This window comes from Pelophylax lessonae, assembly GCF_965119305.1.
Source record: "Pelophylax lessonae genome assembly, chromosome: 6".
Classification (NCBI taxonomy): Eukaryota; Metazoa; Chordata; class Amphibia; order Anura; family Ranidae; genus Pelophylax; species Pelophylax lessonae.
In genome coordinates this window covers 331,620,498-331,636,805 of record NC_138773.1, presented here as the reverse complement: position 1 = coordinate 331,636,805, position 16,308 = coordinate 331,620,498, and the positions used below count along the sequence as shown (strand labels likewise).

General features: G+C 53.9%; 1 protein-coding gene across 2 annotated transcripts; it reads left to right on the top strand.

Annotated features, from left to right (window-relative positions):
• The first annotated feature begins 1,202 nt into the window (after nucleotides 1-1,202).
• Nucleotides 1,203-15,766, top strand: DBI (diazepam binding inhibitor, acyl-CoA binding protein). Of its 2 annotated transcripts, none has more exons than XM_082262287.1 (4): nucleotides 1,203-1,226; nucleotides 10,133-10,250; nucleotides 11,046-11,108; nucleotides 15,609-15,766. In XM_082262287.1, the coding sequence occupies exons 1-4, from the start codon at nucleotides 1,218-1,220 to the stop codon at nucleotides 15,680-15,682; spliced, it is 264 nt and encodes an 87-aa protein (XP_082118413.1). In that variant the 5' UTR covers nucleotides 1,203-1,217; the 3' UTR covers nucleotides 15,683-15,766. The 2 variants fall into 2 exon arrangements, with proteins under 2 accessions (XP_082118413.1, XP_082118412.1); XM_082262286.1 differs by lacking the exon at nucleotides 1,203-1,226 and adding an exon at nucleotides 1,562-1,580.
• Nucleotides 15,767-16,308: the final 542 nt, after the last annotated feature.

The window sequence follows — 16,308 nt, the reverse complement described above, 5'->3', positions numbered from 1 at the left end:
ACATAACGACCCCAAACACCTCCAAGATGACCACTGCCTTGCTAAAGAAGCTGAGGGTAAAGGTGATGGACTGGCCAAGCGTCTCCAGACCTAAACCCTATTGAGCATCTGTGGGGATCCTCAAACAGAAGGTGGAGGAGGGGAAGGTCTCTAACATCCACCAGCTCTGTGATGTCATCATGGAGGAGGGGAAGAGGACTCCAGTGACAACCTGTGAAGCTCTGGTGACCTCCATGCCCAAGAGGGTTAAGGCAGTGCTGGAAAATAATGGCGGCCACACAAAATATTCACACTTTGGGCCCAATTTGGAGATTGTCACTTAGGGGTGTACTGACTTTTGTTGCCAGCGGTTTAGACATTAATGGCTGTGTGCGGTGTGAGGAGAGGAGCCCTCATATGTAGCGCAGTGTGGGGGAGGAGCTGGAATGCGGTACATGGGGGGGGGGATCTGATTGCTCTGCTCTACCAATCACATCACAGACACTAAAGGAACTCCGCCCCCAGCACTGTATGGGGGGGGGGGTTGATAATTGTGGGTGGAGCTCAGGGTGGTTATGTAGCCAATCAGAAACCTCCTCTCATCATCTCCCTATATAGTCAGACTGACAGCTGAAATGTGATTGGCTGTTATGGGGTCCATAGAAGTGATCTTTGCCTCTTTGTACCCCATACACCTCTGACAGTGTCATGTTGCAGGTGGTGGTGGGGAGGGGGAGGAGTATTGGAAGCACACTGAGTTATGGAGGGTGGAATCATCCATAACAATGACAGGAAGTAGATTGATGGAGGTCTCCATGGTAACCAGGGGTGTCACCCCATCCCTTTATATCAGGACACGCCCATTATTACACCGGATGTGAGGTAATAGAATACAGAGAGGGGCACTGAGTGAGATTATTCCCCACCCCCCACATCCTATGTAATATCTCTGTGTTCTGATATAAAGGGATGAGGTGACAACTCTAACAGTGAGATGATAGGGGGAGGGGAACGGACCTGTGTGGTCCCAGTTCCGGGGGGAAGATGATCCGTGCTGCACACACTGCGGTCCTCCCTGCCACACACAAGATGGCTGCCAAGTCACTTGCTCCGGGCGGCCTCTCGCTGATTGGCTGAGGAGAGATGAGATGAGGGGGCGGGGTGAGGCAGAGGACAGAGAGTGAAAGGTGCGGAGCTCCATGTGCGACCATTGACCGAGAATCACCCAGAGCGGCAACATGTCACAGGTACTCCTATCTATATACTGCTACTATATATATATATATACTACACCTAACATGTCACAGGTACTTCTATTATATATCTATATACTACTACCCCCAACATGTCACAGGTACTCCTATCTATATACTGCTACTATATATATATACACACACACATACACTACACCCAACATGTCACAGGTACTGTATACTGATTATATATCTATATACATTATATATACTGCTCCACACACATCCACTGTATATATACTACACCTAACATGTCACAGCTACTGTATACTGATACTATATCTATATACTTCTACTATACACACACATATATATATACACTACACCCAGTGCTGCAACATGTCACCGGTACTCCGTACTGATATATATATATATATTGCTCCACCCACAGCTACTGTGTATATGGGGGAGGGGAGAGCTCTGTATTGTCTGCCCCCCCCCCCCAATACTGCCCCCAGACTCCACCCCTGTACCTGTGTGCTATTTATTATTACTTGTATAGCACTTAACACCCCTATATATTCACATTCGGTGCCATACAGCTTCATAATCATGATTGGCTGATACAAGGCTCCGCCCACTCTACAATCTTCTGTATTTCTATTGGCTGCACTGATGATCTGTGTTGTAGTGACCTCTCTGGGGGGTGGGGATTCCCTAATAGAATCATCCTGTGTGCGATGAGGGACCTGGGCGGGGTCTTCTTTGTAGTGCACTCTAATAATCCCTCCTCCCAGCTGTGCGCAGGTGTACAGGCTCCTCCCCCAGCTGTGTGCAGGCTCCTCCCCCCCAACCATGCACAGGTGTACAGGCTCCTCCCCCCAGCTGTGTGCAGGTGTATGGGCTCCTCCCCCCCTAGCTGTGTACAGGCTCCTCCCCCATCCCCCCAGCCATGTGCAGGTGTACAGGCTCCTCCCCCATCCCCCCAGCCATGTGCAGGTGTACAGGCTCCTCCCCCATCCCCCCAGCCATGTGCAGGTGTTCAGGCTCCAGCTTGTTTACACACTGCATCACCCCACCCCCTGTGACCCCCTCTGCTGATTTTGTAGGTTTGGCCACTGACAATGAAATTATCAGTCTATAATTTTATTGGTCGGTTTATTTTACCAGTGAGAGACGGAATAACAACAAAAATATCCAGAAAATGCTTTTCAATAAAGTTATAAATTGATTTGCATTTTAAAGTGGAGTTCCACCCATTTTTGGAACTTTAGATCTTTGTAATCCCCTTTAAAACGGCTTTTACCAATGGAAACTTTTTTTTTTTTTTTTGCTAGTAAATACCTTAATTTTGGCTTTATTCCTCCTCTCCTCACTTCCTGGTCCGATCGGCGATGACATCATTCGGCGATCCGCAGTGTCTGCTGGGATGTATTCTACTTGCAGTAGCTGTATCTGTACTGAGCCGTGCCTGCCCCGCCTCCGCCCCGCCTCCTCTCATTGAGTTGTATTGAGAGGAGGCAGGGCGGAGGCTGGGCAGAGAACGGCCTTAATACATTCATACAATGCAATTCAATGAGAGGAGGCGGGGCGGAGGCGGGGCGGAGGCGGGGCAGGCACGGCTCAGTACAGATACAGCTACTGCAAGTAGAATACATCCCAGCAGACACTGCGGATCGCCGAATGATGTCATCGCCGATCGGACCAGGAAGTGAGGAGAGGAGGAATAAAGCCAAAATTAAGGTATTTACTAGCAAAAAAAAAAAAAAAAGTTTCCATTGGTAAAAGCCGTTTTAAAGGGGATTACAAAGATCTATGTATTCCAACCTATTAAAAATGGGTGGAACTCCGCTTTAATGAGTGAAATAAGTATTTGATCCCCGACCAATCAGCAGATCTCTGGGCTCCCCAGGTGTCTTCTATACAGGTAATGAGCTGAGATTAGGAGGATTCTCTTATAGGGAGTGCTCCTAATCTCAGCTTGTTACCTGTATAGAAGACTCCTGTCCACAGAATCCACCAATCAGATTCCAATCTCTCCACCATGGCCAAGACCAAAGAGCTGTCCAAGGATGTCAGGGAGAAGATTGGAGACCTACACAAGGCTGGAATGGCTACAAGACCATCGCCAAGCAGCTTGGTGAGAGGTGACAACAGTTGGTTGGAAGAAACAGAAAATAACTGTCAGTCTCCTCAGTCTGGGGCTCCATGGAAGATCTCACCTCGTGGAGGTTCAATGATGATGAACGGGGAGGAATCAGCCCAGAATTACACGGGAGAGTCTTCTCAATGATCTCAGCTGGGACCATCGTCACCAAGAAAACAATTGAAGGACTGAAATCCTGCAGCACCCGCAAGGTCCCCCTGCTCAGGAAATCACATGGTACAGCCCGTCTGATGACTGCTAATGAACATCTAAATGATTCAGAGGAGAACTGGGGGGAAGTGTTGGGGTCAGAAGAGACCAAAATCGAAATCTTTGGCATCAACTCAACTCTCCATGTTTGGAGGAGGAGGAATGCTGCCTATGACCCCAAGAACACCATCCCCCTCCGTCACACATGGAGATGTAAATATTGTGCTTTGGGGGTGTTTTCCTGCTAAGGGGACAACTTCACCGCATCAAAGGGACGATGGGCGGAGCCATGTACCATCCAATCCTGGGTGAGAACCTCCTTCCCTCAGCCTGATGGGTCATAGATTGGTCTTCCAGCATGACAATGACCCAAAACATATCACCAAGGCAACAAAGGAGTGGCTCCAGAAGAAGCACATTAAAGGTCCTCAAGTGACCCAGTCAGTGTCCAGACCTTCATCCCATAGAAAATATGTGGAGGGAGCTGAAGGTTGGAGTTACCAAACATCTCCAAACCTGAATGACTTGGAGAGGATCAGCAGAGAGGAGAAAATCCCTCCTGAGATGTGTGCAAACCTGGAGGCCAAATACAAGAAACGTCTGACCTCTGTGACCCCCAACTACAAGAAACGTCTGACCTCTGTGACCCCCAACTACAAGAAACGTCTGACCTCTGTGACCCCCAACTACAAGAAACGTCTGACCTCTGTGACCCCCAACTACAAGAAACGTCTGACCTCTGTGACCCCCAACTACAAGAAACGTCTGACCTCTGTGACCCCCAACTACAAGAAACGTCTGACCTCTGTGACCCCCAACTACAGGAAACGTCTGACCTCTGTGACCTCAACTACAAGAAACGTCTGACCTCTGTGACCCCCAACTACAAGAAACGTCTGACCTCTGTGACCCCAACTACAAGAAACGTCTGACCTCTGATTGCCAACAAGGGTTTCTCCACCAACTACTAAGGGGTCCAATATTTATTTCACTCATTAAACTGCAAATTAATTTATAACTTTTTTGAAATGAGTTTTTCTGGATATTTTTGTTGTTATTCCGTCTCTCACTGGTAAAATAAACCGACCAATAAAATTATAGACTGATCATTTGTCAGTGGGCAAACCTACAAAATCAGCAGGGGGGGGTCACATACTTTTTCCCTATGTATGTACACACATATCCTGGTTACCGTTATTAAAAGTGATAGAAAATCCCAAATTTTGTGTTGTCAGCAGAAGAGGAACAGAGGGGAAACCTTCCAATGGGGACACCAGTTAACCCTAACCCGGGGTCACAGCTGGCGGTGTAACCATGGATACCAATCTGTGCTGGAACAGCTGCATTGCGGGTCTAATAGACTCTCAATGTCTCCATATAGAGGAGCGACCATCTGCCCCTTATATCACATAGGATGGTAATAAGAGAAAAAATGCCCCCCCCCCCCCCCCACATATAAAGTGCAGTGTGGGGTGAGTGTATGAAAACATTTAATTGCAGCGACCCCCCCCCCCCTCCCCCTTAGATGTGGAGAGATGAACTCTGGGCCTTTCCTGCTCCTCTCCATACTGATCACCTGTGAAGGTTGGGGGTCACCGATAGGGAATTTGGGGTCCTGCCGGGGTGCACCGTTTTAGGAGTGACATGTTTGAGATCTCCACACACTTATTATTATTATTATTATTATTATTATTATTATTAACTTTATTATTTTTTATTTTCATCTTCTGTACATTTTGTGTTTGATAAATATTTGTGACATAAAAATAACACCCCCCCCCCATTTTATTCCCCGGGGTCTCGGCTTCCAGGAAATATCATATTTGGGGGTTACAATCATTGCTAGCAAAATAAATAAATACAGATTCACTAAGTGTGGGGAACAAATTAGACAACTTCCCTGATGAGTGAGGCTGAATGTTGATATGGGGGGGGAGGGGGGGAGAACAATGGTGGGATTGTGACATGGAATGTTATGGAGTGCAGTGTGGTGGGCGGAGCGCACTGTGTGGGCGGAGTTCCTCTAATCCTTTGTGTGGAATAACCAGAACAGAGGGGCATTGTCTGCCAATCAGAGGGGATATATAAATGGGAGGAGTCACTGAAGGTGGGAGGGGCTCGTATGCAGAGGGATCCATACAAGAGAACAAATTTGAAGAAGGATGGGGCATCTATGGGGACTTTTAGGGTGCCGTCTTGTGACAAATATAATCTCACACTGCTACAGAGATTCTATTAAAGGCATTTCTTTAATATAGGAAATACATCGAATGACAGGGGGACTCGTCATACAGAAATCAATAATTGGAGATTCACAAACATATCCTCATCTCTCTGAGGGTGGAGTCACCGAGAAATACTGCTGGGCCAGAAAAATCCGCTACCAATCGGGTAGTTCAGTAGATGTAACACAACCCCAAATCGCTTCTCGGCCTTTTGGCTAAGATGAAGTGTAGTATCCGTTCTTATCGGTCGGTATGGACCCTGATGGTTGGTATCGGTGGGGGCCGAAATGAACCGGGGCGCTCTGGAACAACCACGGGACTGGGAAGTAAGCCACATCAGAGAAAGCCGGATGGGTCCATTGCCTCCTGATTTGAATGGGTCCGCCCCTACCAGTTTGAAGGGAGCGAGAATACTGGATTGCTTCCGTGGCCAGTTAGTACTGCTCCTGGATGTGATTGGTAAGGAACGGCGGATGGCGGTGGGAGAGCCTTTTCCTCCTGGGTTGAATCTGGCCTTGCAAAAGGCTTGTCCCCAGTGGAAGGTAGGTTCTCCCTAAGCTGTCCAAAGTTCTGATGCCTCCTGGTAGGTTAGGGCTACACTGGGTCTGGCCTTTGGGCCGGGGTAGAAAAAGCCCGTAGTGTATGTGCCCCTGGGGTGGCAGCCCAGGGGTGCCTTAATTCTCACTGGTGAGGGGCAGCTTTTTCGGCACCATGGTCACTGCACCTACGCACACTTTTTTAAGCACCTGCCTCTTGGGCAAGGCCTTTTGGCTTCGACCAGAGGAATTTTTATTCCGGCCGGAAGGCCTGCCTTTGTTTTTCACTTAGGCACTAATTCACTTCTCCACTTCCCCTCCCCCACCTTTTTGTTTGTGTGTGCTTTTTCTTTGTAGTGTTTTGTCACTTCACTATCACCTTTTTCTTCCTCTGCACGACGAGTACGGTGTGGGTCTCTGGGCCTACCTTGAAAGTCTTGGGAGGGGGTGGACATGGCCTTTTGGCTTAGTTCGCCCTCTCTCATGGGGTCTCCCTTCGGGGGAGCCCCACCCAGTACTTGGGGTGGGCTGTTTCGGCAGTCCCCCTGGAGAACGGGGTTTGCCAGGTTTCGGCCAGGCAAACCATAGGAAGTACCTCAGTCCCTGTCAGGAGTCTTGCGCCCCGGGGGATCAAGGTATAGGTCCAACCTCTTCAGAGGGAAGACCATTCCGCACACCCTGTGCAGTTTTTGTGTGTTCACGTTTGTGTGTGTGCACTTTTTATGCACCGGGTGAAGTCTTTTGAGTGTGTTTCACACGCTACGGGCTTTAAGAACAACACAACCCACTATCGCTTCTCGGCCTTTTGGCTAAGATGAAGTGTAGTATCCGTTCTTATCAGTGGGTATGGACCCTGATGGTTGGTATCGGCAGGGGCTGGAAGGTACCGGGGCGCTCTGGGCGTAACTGGAGGACCAGGAAGTAAGCACTGTCAGAGAAAGCCGGATGGGTCCGCCGCCTTCTGATTTGAATGGGTCCGCCCCTATCAGTTTGAAGGGAGCGGGAAAGCTGGAGTCCTGGGCCGGTTAGTATTGCTCCTGGATGTAATTGGTGAGGAGTGTGGATGGCGGTGGGAGGGCCTTTCCTCCTGGGTTGAATCAGGCCTATAAGGGGGGCCTTTTTCTCCAGTTGGAGGCGGGCTCTCCCTAAGCTGTCCACGTTCCAAACCTCCTGCTAGGAAAGGGCTACACTGGGTCTGGCCTTTGGGCCGAGACCGAAAAAGCCCGTAGTGTATGTGCCCCTGGGGTGGCAGCCCAGGGGTGCCGTAATTCTCACTGGTGAGGGGCAGCTCGCTGTGAGTTTTTTGGCACCTTGGTCACTGCACCACACACTTTTTCAGCACCGGCCTCTTGGGCAAGGCCTTTTGGCTTCGACCAGAGGAATTTTTATTCCGACCGGAAGGCCTGCCTTTGTATTTTCACATTGGCACTAATTCACCTCTCCACTTCCCCCTCCCCACCTTTTTGTTGGGTGTGTGTGGTTTTTCTTTGTAGTTTGTCACTTCACTTTCACCTTTTCTTCCATGCACGACTTGTAGGGTGTGGATCCTCGGCCCAGCCTTGAACGTCTTGGGAGGAGGTGGATATGGCCTTCTGGCTTAGTTTGCCCTCTCTCATGGGGTCTCCCTTCGGGGGAGCCCCACCCAGTACTTGGGGTGGGCTGTTCAGCAGTCCCCCTGGAGAACGGGGTTTGCCAGGTTTCAGCCAGACAAACCATAGGAAGTACCTCAGTCCCTGTCAGGAGTCTTGCGCCCCGGGGGATCGAGGTCAGGGTCCAACCTCTTCGGAGGGAAGACCATTCCGCACACCCTGTGCACTTTGTGTTTCTCACGTTTGCATGTGTGCACTTTTTATGCACCGGATGTAAGTCTGAGTGTTTCACACACCACAGGCTAAAGAACAACCCTCTACCCTACGTGTTTCGCGGCACAAACCACTTCTTCAGGGGTACAGATAGTTGGTCAGGAGGACGGCTGCAGAACAATTCAATAAAAATTTGTTCCAGAATCGGTGTACAACAGATATACATCACATTTACAGTAACTTCATGCCACATATGGGGTCAGGATAAACCAACCCCCCATGGTCTATAGTGCCCCATAGTCGGATTATAGTGCCCATTACATAGTAAATATAGCGATATGGATAGAAATCACAATAAGCCGTGCAGACATGGGGGGGCCAAACACCAGCATGAGTAACCCCACCTGAGAGGCTTCTAATTGGTGGATAGAGCAGGTAGGCGTGTCCAGGACTAACCAGGTCCCTCCGGCGGACATAGACGGCCCGTATTCCCCCCCCCCCCCCCCCCCCAGAAGAGGCAAATGTGTAGAGTCCAAATAATGTGGGGGTAATAATGGATCTCATGTTATGTCTCTATGTATAATATAGTCAATGCCTTCCCACACCGGGCATCGGAGTCTCCTATGGAGTCATAAAACACCGGATCATTCAATAAACTCATTAGCGCAGGGTTAAAAGTCCTATTAAGGAGATGCCATACAAGAGAAGTTTGGGGGTGGGGGGGGGGTTTTCTGTGGTCAGTAGAGCCTGAACAGGAGAACGTATGAGGGGGTGATGTTAACCCCCCCCCCCCACACCCTTCCACATTTAATATGACACCCCATTACCTTTCCTACCTCATTCCACCTCTTGGTGATGGGACAGGAAGTGAAGGGAAATCTCCCCAATGGAGGTGTAAACCCCTCCCCTCCCCCGCCTTCACCCCAAATAGTTTTTTGTTTGAAGTTTAATCATAAAATAAGCTGACTAATAAGTTGAGCCCCGCTCTGATTGGGCATTTCTTTCCGAGCCCCGCTCTGATTGGAAGCCTCCCACTGAGCCCCAGGGGAGCCCCGCTCTGATTGGGTGCCCCCTGCCGATCCATCACTACGATTAACTGACCAATAGGAGGGGGGGGGACTTTGATTACCTAATGATCAGAGGGAGGAGCTGCCCTGCCTCCACCAATCACCACCAGGAGTTATCATTATAAAGGATTTATATGGCGCAGATAGTTTGCGCAGCGCTGTACCCCGGGGGGGGTCGGACAGTACAGTTGCCATACATAGAGGAGGCATCAGAGGGCGCTGATCCTCAGAGCTGACAATCTAGGAATGATTTCCTCCATTTTCCGCACACGGCATTGGATTCTGAGCGTTGTTCTCCATCATAGATAGGAATCCATTCTGTGCTGGGGGGGAGGGGAGGATACACCGTCTATTGCTATGAGGCCCCTCCCCCCTGTGTGTGGATGTTGTGTACAGCGCCCTCTGCTGGAGAAGGGGGGAATCTCCGGTATCTGATTATTTCCTCTCTCGCCCTCTGCTGGAGAAGGGGGGAATCTCCGGTATCTGATTATTTCCCCTCTCGCCCTCTGCTGGAGAAGGGGGGAATCTCCGGTATCTGATTATTTCCTCTCTCGCCCTCTGCTGGAGAAGGGAGGAATCTCCGGTATCTGATTATTTCCTCTCTCGCCCTCTGCTGGAGAAGGGGGGAATCTCCGGTATCTGATTATTTCCTCTCTCGCCCTCTGCTGGAGAAGGGGGGAATCTCCGGTATCTGATTATTTCCCCTCTCGCCCTCTGCTGGAGAAGGGGGGAATCTCCGGTATCTGATTATTTCCCCTCTCGCCCTCTGCTGGAGAAGGGGGGAATCTCCGGTATCTGATTATTTCCTCTCTCGCCCTCTGCTGGAGAAGGGGGGAATCTCCTGTATCTGATTTCCTCTCTCGCCCTCTGCTGGAGAAGGGAGGAATCTCCTGTATCTGATTTCCTCTCTCGCCCTCTGCTGGAGAAGGGAGGAATCTCCTGTATCTGATTATTTCCTCTCTCGCCCCCTGCAGGCGGATTTTGATAAAGCTGCGGAGGAGGTGAAGACGTTGAAGCAGACTCCCAGTGATGAGGAGATGCTGAAGGTTTACGCCCTCTACAAGCAGGCCACTGTGGGGGATGTGAACACAGGTGAGTGAGGAGATGGGGGGGAGGTTGCATTTTGTGGGGGGGGGGGGGTGCGAAGGGGAGAAGTTACACATTGGAGATATCACACTTTGGGGGGGGGGCAAGGAAGATTACACAGGGTGGAGGGGATGGGGAGGTCACACTTTGGGGGAGTGGGGGGATGGGGGAGGTCACACCGGGGTGGGGAAGATTACAAGATGGGTGGGGGGGGTGGGGGGAGGGCACACGGGAGGGGGGGGCAGGGAAGATTACACGCTCGGTTTTTCCCTTTAGAGAGCTCAGAGGTCTGTGAGCTCCTCGGTGTGCATTAGAAGCTGCAGCAAGTCGGAGCCCGCCCCTTTTCCTGGCTGGAGGACATCCAGCATCATCTCTCCTCCCAGCCTGACTCTCCCTGGCCCCGCCCCTTTCATTGGATTTCATTTCTATCAATCATGGAGGCTCAGCATCACATGTGGGCATTGCCTTTGCTTAGGAACGCCCACTCCTCCAGACTGACTCCACCCATTAAGTAAGGCATTTTAATATTTGCATGTCACACCAGCCACGATCTGCCTGCATTGCATAGAGAAGCACAGAGACCCAGTAATGACCCCTTTGGGTATAAATGAAGAAATAAGATCTGTGATTGTATTTTTGAGATGACAAATCCTATAGAATGGGGGGGGGGGAGGGGGTATATAATCAGATTAAACTTCAAGTAAAGCGCTGATCTCGGCGGTGTGGTCGGTGTCGGGTCGCTGTGTGATCAGCGATGTGATTGGTTCTCCTCGGATGATAATTCTGTTCCTTCTCCTGCAGCTCGGCCGGGAATGTTGGACTTCAAAGGAAAAGCCAAGTGGGACGCCTGGGAGACCAAGAAAGGTGGGTGGAGCCTGATCTGTGTGGGTGTGGCCTGATCTGTGTGGTCGGTCTTCAATGTGCATAGAGAGGGATTGTTGTCGCTGGGTGGGAGGGGGGTTGGTTTAGCATTGCTGGGTGAGGGGGGGGGGATGCATGAAGGGGGGGTACGTGGGAAGCATCGCTGGGTGAGGGGGGGATGCAGGAAGTGTCGCTGGGTGGGGGTGATGCAGGAAGCTGTGAGGGGGGGGGGGATGCGGGAAGTGTCGCTGGGGGGGGGGGGGAAATGGGGATGTGGGAAGTGTCATGGATGAAGGGGGGGGGGGGTAATGTGGGAAGTGTCCGGGGGGGGGCGCAGGAGGTGTCCCTGGCTGGGTGGGAGGGGGGTGGTTTAGTGTTGCTGGGTGAAGGGGGGGCTGGAGGAACGGGGATGTGGGAAGGGGGGGTACGTGAGAAGTGTCGCTGAGTGAAGGTGGAATGCGTTAAGCATCGCTGGGTGAAGGGGGGACGCAGGAACTGTTGCTGGGTGAGGGGGGGGGGGGAAACGGGGACGTGGGAAGTGTTGCTGGGGGGGGGGGGGTTGCGATGCGTTGCTGGATGTGAGGGGGGGTATATGTGGGAAGTGTCCGGGGGGGGCGCAGGAGGTGGGAGGGGGGGTGGTTTAGTGTTGCTGGGTGAAGGGGGGGCTGAAGGAACGGGGATGCGTGGAGGGGGGGTACGTGGGATGCATCGCTGAGTGAAGGGGGAATGCGGTAAGCATCGCTGGGTGAAGGGGGGGTAATGGGGATGCGGGAAGTGTTGCTGGGTGAAGGGGGGGGGGTTAATGGGGATGCGGGAAGTGTTGCTGGGTGAAGGGGGGGTAATGGGGATGCGGGAAGTGTTGCTGGGTGAAGGGGGGGTAATGGGGATGCGGGAAGTGTCGCTGGGTGAAGGGGGGGGGTTAATGGGGATGCGGGAAGTGTTGCTGGGTGAAGGGGGGTAATGGGGATGCGGGAAGTGTTGATGGGTGAAGGGGGGGTAATGGGGATGCGGGAAGTGTTGCTGGGTGAAGGGGGGGGTAATGGGGATGCGGGAAGTGTCGCTGGGTGAAGGGGGGGGGGGGTTAATGGGGATGCGGGAAGTGTCGCTGGGTGAAGGGGGGGGGGGGTAATGGGGATGCGGGAAGTGTCGCTGGGTGAAGGGGGGGTAATGGGGATGCGGGAAGTGTTGATGGGTGAAGGGGGGGGTAATGGGGATGCGGGAAGTGTCGCTGGGTGAAGGGGGGGGTAATGGGGATGCGGGAAGTGTTGCTGGGTGAAGGGGGGGGGGTAATGGGGATGCGGGAAGTGTTGCTGGGTGAAGGGGGGGGGGGTAATGGGGATGCGGGAAGTGTTGCTGGGTGAAGGGGGGGGGGTAATGGGGATGCGGGAAGTGTTGCTGGGTGAAGGGGGGGGGGGGGTGTAATGGGGATGCGGGAAGTGTCGCTGGGTGAAGGGGGGGGGGTAATGGGGATGCGGGAAGTGTTGCTGGGTGAAGGGGGGGGGGGTTAATGGGGATGCGGGAAGTGTTGCTGGGTGAAGGGGGGGGGGTAATGGGGATGCGGGAAGTGTTGCTGGGTGAAGGGGGGGGGGGGTTAATGGGGATGCGGGAAGTGTCGCTGGGTGAAGGGGGGGTAATGGGGATGGGTGAAGGGGGGGTAATGGGGATGGGTGAAGGGGGGGTAATGGGGATGCGGGAAGTGTTGCTGGGTGAAGGGGGGGGGGTAATGGGGATGCGGGAAGTGTTGCTGGGTGAAGGGGGGGTAATGGGGATGCGGGAAGTGTTGCTGGGTGAAGGGGGGGTAATGGGGATGCGGGAAGTGTTGCTGGGTGAAGGGGGGGTAATGGGGAAGCGGGAAGTGTCGCTGGGTGAAGGGGGGGGGTTAATGGGGATGCGGGAAGTGTTGCTGGGTGAAGGGGGGTAATGGGGATGCGGGAAGTGTTGATGGGTGAAGGGGGGGTAATGGGGATGCGGGAAGTGTTGCTGGGTGAAGGGGGGGTAATGGGGATGCGGGAAGTGTCGCTGGGTGAAGGGGGGGGGGGTTAATGGGGATGCGGGAAGTGTCGCTGGGTGAAGGGGGGGGGGTAATGGGGATGCGGGAAGTGTCGCTGGGTGAAGGGGGGGTAATGGGGATGCGGGAAGTGTTGATGGGTGAAGGGGGGGGTAATGGGGATGCGGGAAGTGTCGCTGGGTGAAGGGGGGGGTAATGGGGATGCGGGAAGTGTTGCTGGGTGAAGGGGGGGGGGTAATGGGGATGCGGGAAGTGTTGCTGGGTGAAGGGGGGGGGGGTAATGGGGATGCGGGAAGTGTTGCTGGGTGAAGGGGGGGGGGTAATGGGGATGCGGGAAGTGTTGCTGGGTGAAGGGGGGGGGGGGTGTAATGGGGATGCGGGAAGTGTCGCTGGGTGAAGGGGGGGGGGGTAATGGGGATGCGGGAAGTGTTGCTGGGTGAAGGGGGGGGGGTTAATGGGGATGCGGGAAGTGTTGCTGGGTGAAGGGGGGGGGGTAATGGGGATGCGGGAAGTGTTGCTGGGTGAAGGGGGGGGGGGGTTAATGGGGATGCGGGAAGTGTCGCTGGGTGAAGGGGGGGTAATGGGGATGCGGGAAGTGTTGCTGGGTGAAGGGGGGGTAATGGGGATGCGGGAAGTGTTGCTGGGTGAAGGGGGGGTAATGGGGATGCGGGAAGTGTTGCTGGGTGAAGGGGGGGTAATGGGGATGCGGGAAGTGTTGCTGGGTGAAGGGGGGGGGGTAATGGGGATGGGTGAAGGGGGGGTAATGGGGATGCGGGAAGTGTTGCTGGGTGAAGGGGGGGGGGGTAATGGGGATGCGGGAAGTGTCGCTGGGTGAAGGGGGGGTAATGGGGATGCGGGAAGTGTTGATGGGTGAAGGGGGGGTAATGGGGATGGGTGAAGGGGGGGTAATGGGGATGCGGGAAGTGTTGCTGGGTGAAGGGGGGGTAATGGGGATGCGGGAAGTGTTGCTGGGTGAAGGGGGGGTAATGGGGATGCGGGAAGTGTTGCTGGGTGAAGGGGGGGTAATGGGGATGCGGGAAGTGTTGCTGGGTGAAGGGGGGGTAATGGGGATGCGGGAAGTGTTGCTGGGTGAAGGGGGGGTAATGGGGATGCGGGAAGTGTTGCTGGGTGAAGGGGGGGGGGTAATGGGGATGCGGGAAGTGTTGCTGGGTGAAGGGGGGGGGTAATGGGGATGCGGGAAGTGTTGCTGGGTGAAGGGGGGGGGGTAATGGGGATGCGGGAAGTGTCGCTGGGTGAAGGGGGGGTAATGGGGATGCGGGAAGTGTTGATGGGTGAAGGGGGGGTAATGGGGATGGGTGAAGGGGGGGTAATGGGGATGCGGGAAGTGTTGCTGGGTGAAGGGGGGGTAATGGGGATGCGGGAAGTGTTGCTGGGTGAAGGGGGGGTAATGGGGATGCGGGAAGTGTTGCTGGGTGAAGGGGGGGTAATGGGGATGCGGGAAGTGTTGCTGGGTGAAGGGGGGGTAATGGGGATGCGGGAAGTGTTGCTGGGTGAAGGGGGGGTAATGGGGATGCGGGAAGTGTTGCTGGGTGAAGGGGGGGGGGTAATGGGGATGCGGGAAGTGTTGCTGGGTGAAGGGGGGGGGGTAATGGGGATGCGGGAAGTGTTGCTGGGTGAAGGGGGGGGGGTAATGGGGATGCGGGAAGTGTTGCTGGGTGAAGGGGGGGGGGGTAATGGGGATGCGGGAAGTGTTGCTGGGTGAAGGGGGGGGGGGGTAATGGGGATGCGGGAAGTGTTGCTGGGTGAAGGGGGGGGGGGTAATGGGGATGCCGGAAGTGTTGCTGGGTGAAGGGGGGGGGGTAATGGGGATGCGGGAAGTGTTGCTGGGTGAAGGGGGGGTAATGGGGATGCGGGAAGTGTTGCTGGGTGAAGGGGGGGGGGGTAATGGGGATGCGGGAAGTGTTGCTGGGTGAGGGGGGGGTAATGGGGATGCGGGAAGTGTTGCTGGGTGAAGGGGGGGGGGGGGTAATGGGGATGCCGGAAGTGTTGCTGGGTGAAGGGGGGGGGGGGTAATGGGGATGCGGGAAGTGTTGCTGGGTGAAGGGGGGGGGGGTAATGGGGATGCGGGAAGTGTTGCTGGGTGAAGGGGGGGGGGTAATGGGGATGCGGGAAGTGTTGCTGGGTGAAGGGGGGGTAATGGGGATGCGGGAAGTGTTGCTGGGTGAAGGGGGGGTAATGGGGATGCGGGAAGTGTTGCTGGGTGAAGGGGGGGTAATGGGGATGCGGGAAGTGTCGCTGGCTGAAGGGGGGGTAATGGGGATGCGGGAAGTGTTGCTGGGTGAAGGGGGGGTAATGGGGATGCGGGAAGTGTTGCTGGGTGAAGGGGGGGGGGTAATGGGGATGCGGGAAGTGTTGCTGGGTGAAGGGGGGGGGGTAATGGGGAAGTGTTGCTGGGGGGAAGCTCCTCCCTGTGTGCTCTTTTTTTTGTAGATGTGTGGGAATTGTTCTGTCTGACCCCCATTGTTTGGTTGCAGGGATCAGCCAGGAGGACGCTCGCTCTCAGTACATTAAGCTGGTGGAGGAGTTGAAGGTGAAGTACGGTTGCTGAGAAGAAGGTGAAGGTTTCCTCTCTCCCGCCGGCGTCCGCCTCTAACGGTTTCTTATGTATCAATAAATCTCCATGGTTACTTTTCATCCTCTGTGGCTCCAGTTTATTTTCTTCTTACAGTCGGGGGGCGCTATAGGTGGTGTTGTTGGACCCTGTGAGGAGGGAGGTGTTATGGAGACGCTGCACGCTCTCTCTGGTATAGGATGCCACTATTGCAGTGATGACCTCCTATGTACGGAGTGGGCAGTCATTGGGGGGGCTCTGGGGGCAGAACGATGATCACTGTCTTCTCAGGGAATGTTCTGTATTTGTAGATGAGGGTCTGATTGTGGGGCCACAAGCTCATCTAACAGCTGCTGCAAAAGGGGCGGGGCCTTGTGTGACTTGACCCATTCAAATGTTTGCTAAAAGCCGGGTTCAGGACTCTTGGTACTCCCTCGGATGACTTTACACCCCCCCCCCCCCCATATACCGCAGTGCTGTACAGAGATCACTGAGCCAATCACATCAGTCTCTGTACCAGAGGAGCTTACACTCTAATGTCCCCTCCCCCACAGTCACATCACTCTCTGTACCAGAGGAGCTTACACTCTAATGTCCCCTCCCCCAGTCACATCAGTCTCTGT

Bases quoted from the DNA above. Each gene is read 5' to 3' on its own strand.
- DBI (XM_082262287.1), top strand. The intron at 10,251-11,045 runs GTGAGTGAGGAG...CTTCTCCTGCAG, and splicing joins TGTGGGGGATGTGAACACAG to CTCGGCCGGGAATGTTGGAC. The intron at 11,109-15,608 runs GTGGGTGGAGCC...GTTTGGTTGCAG, and splicing joins CGCCTGGGAGACCAAGAAAG to GGATCAGCCAGGAGGACGCT.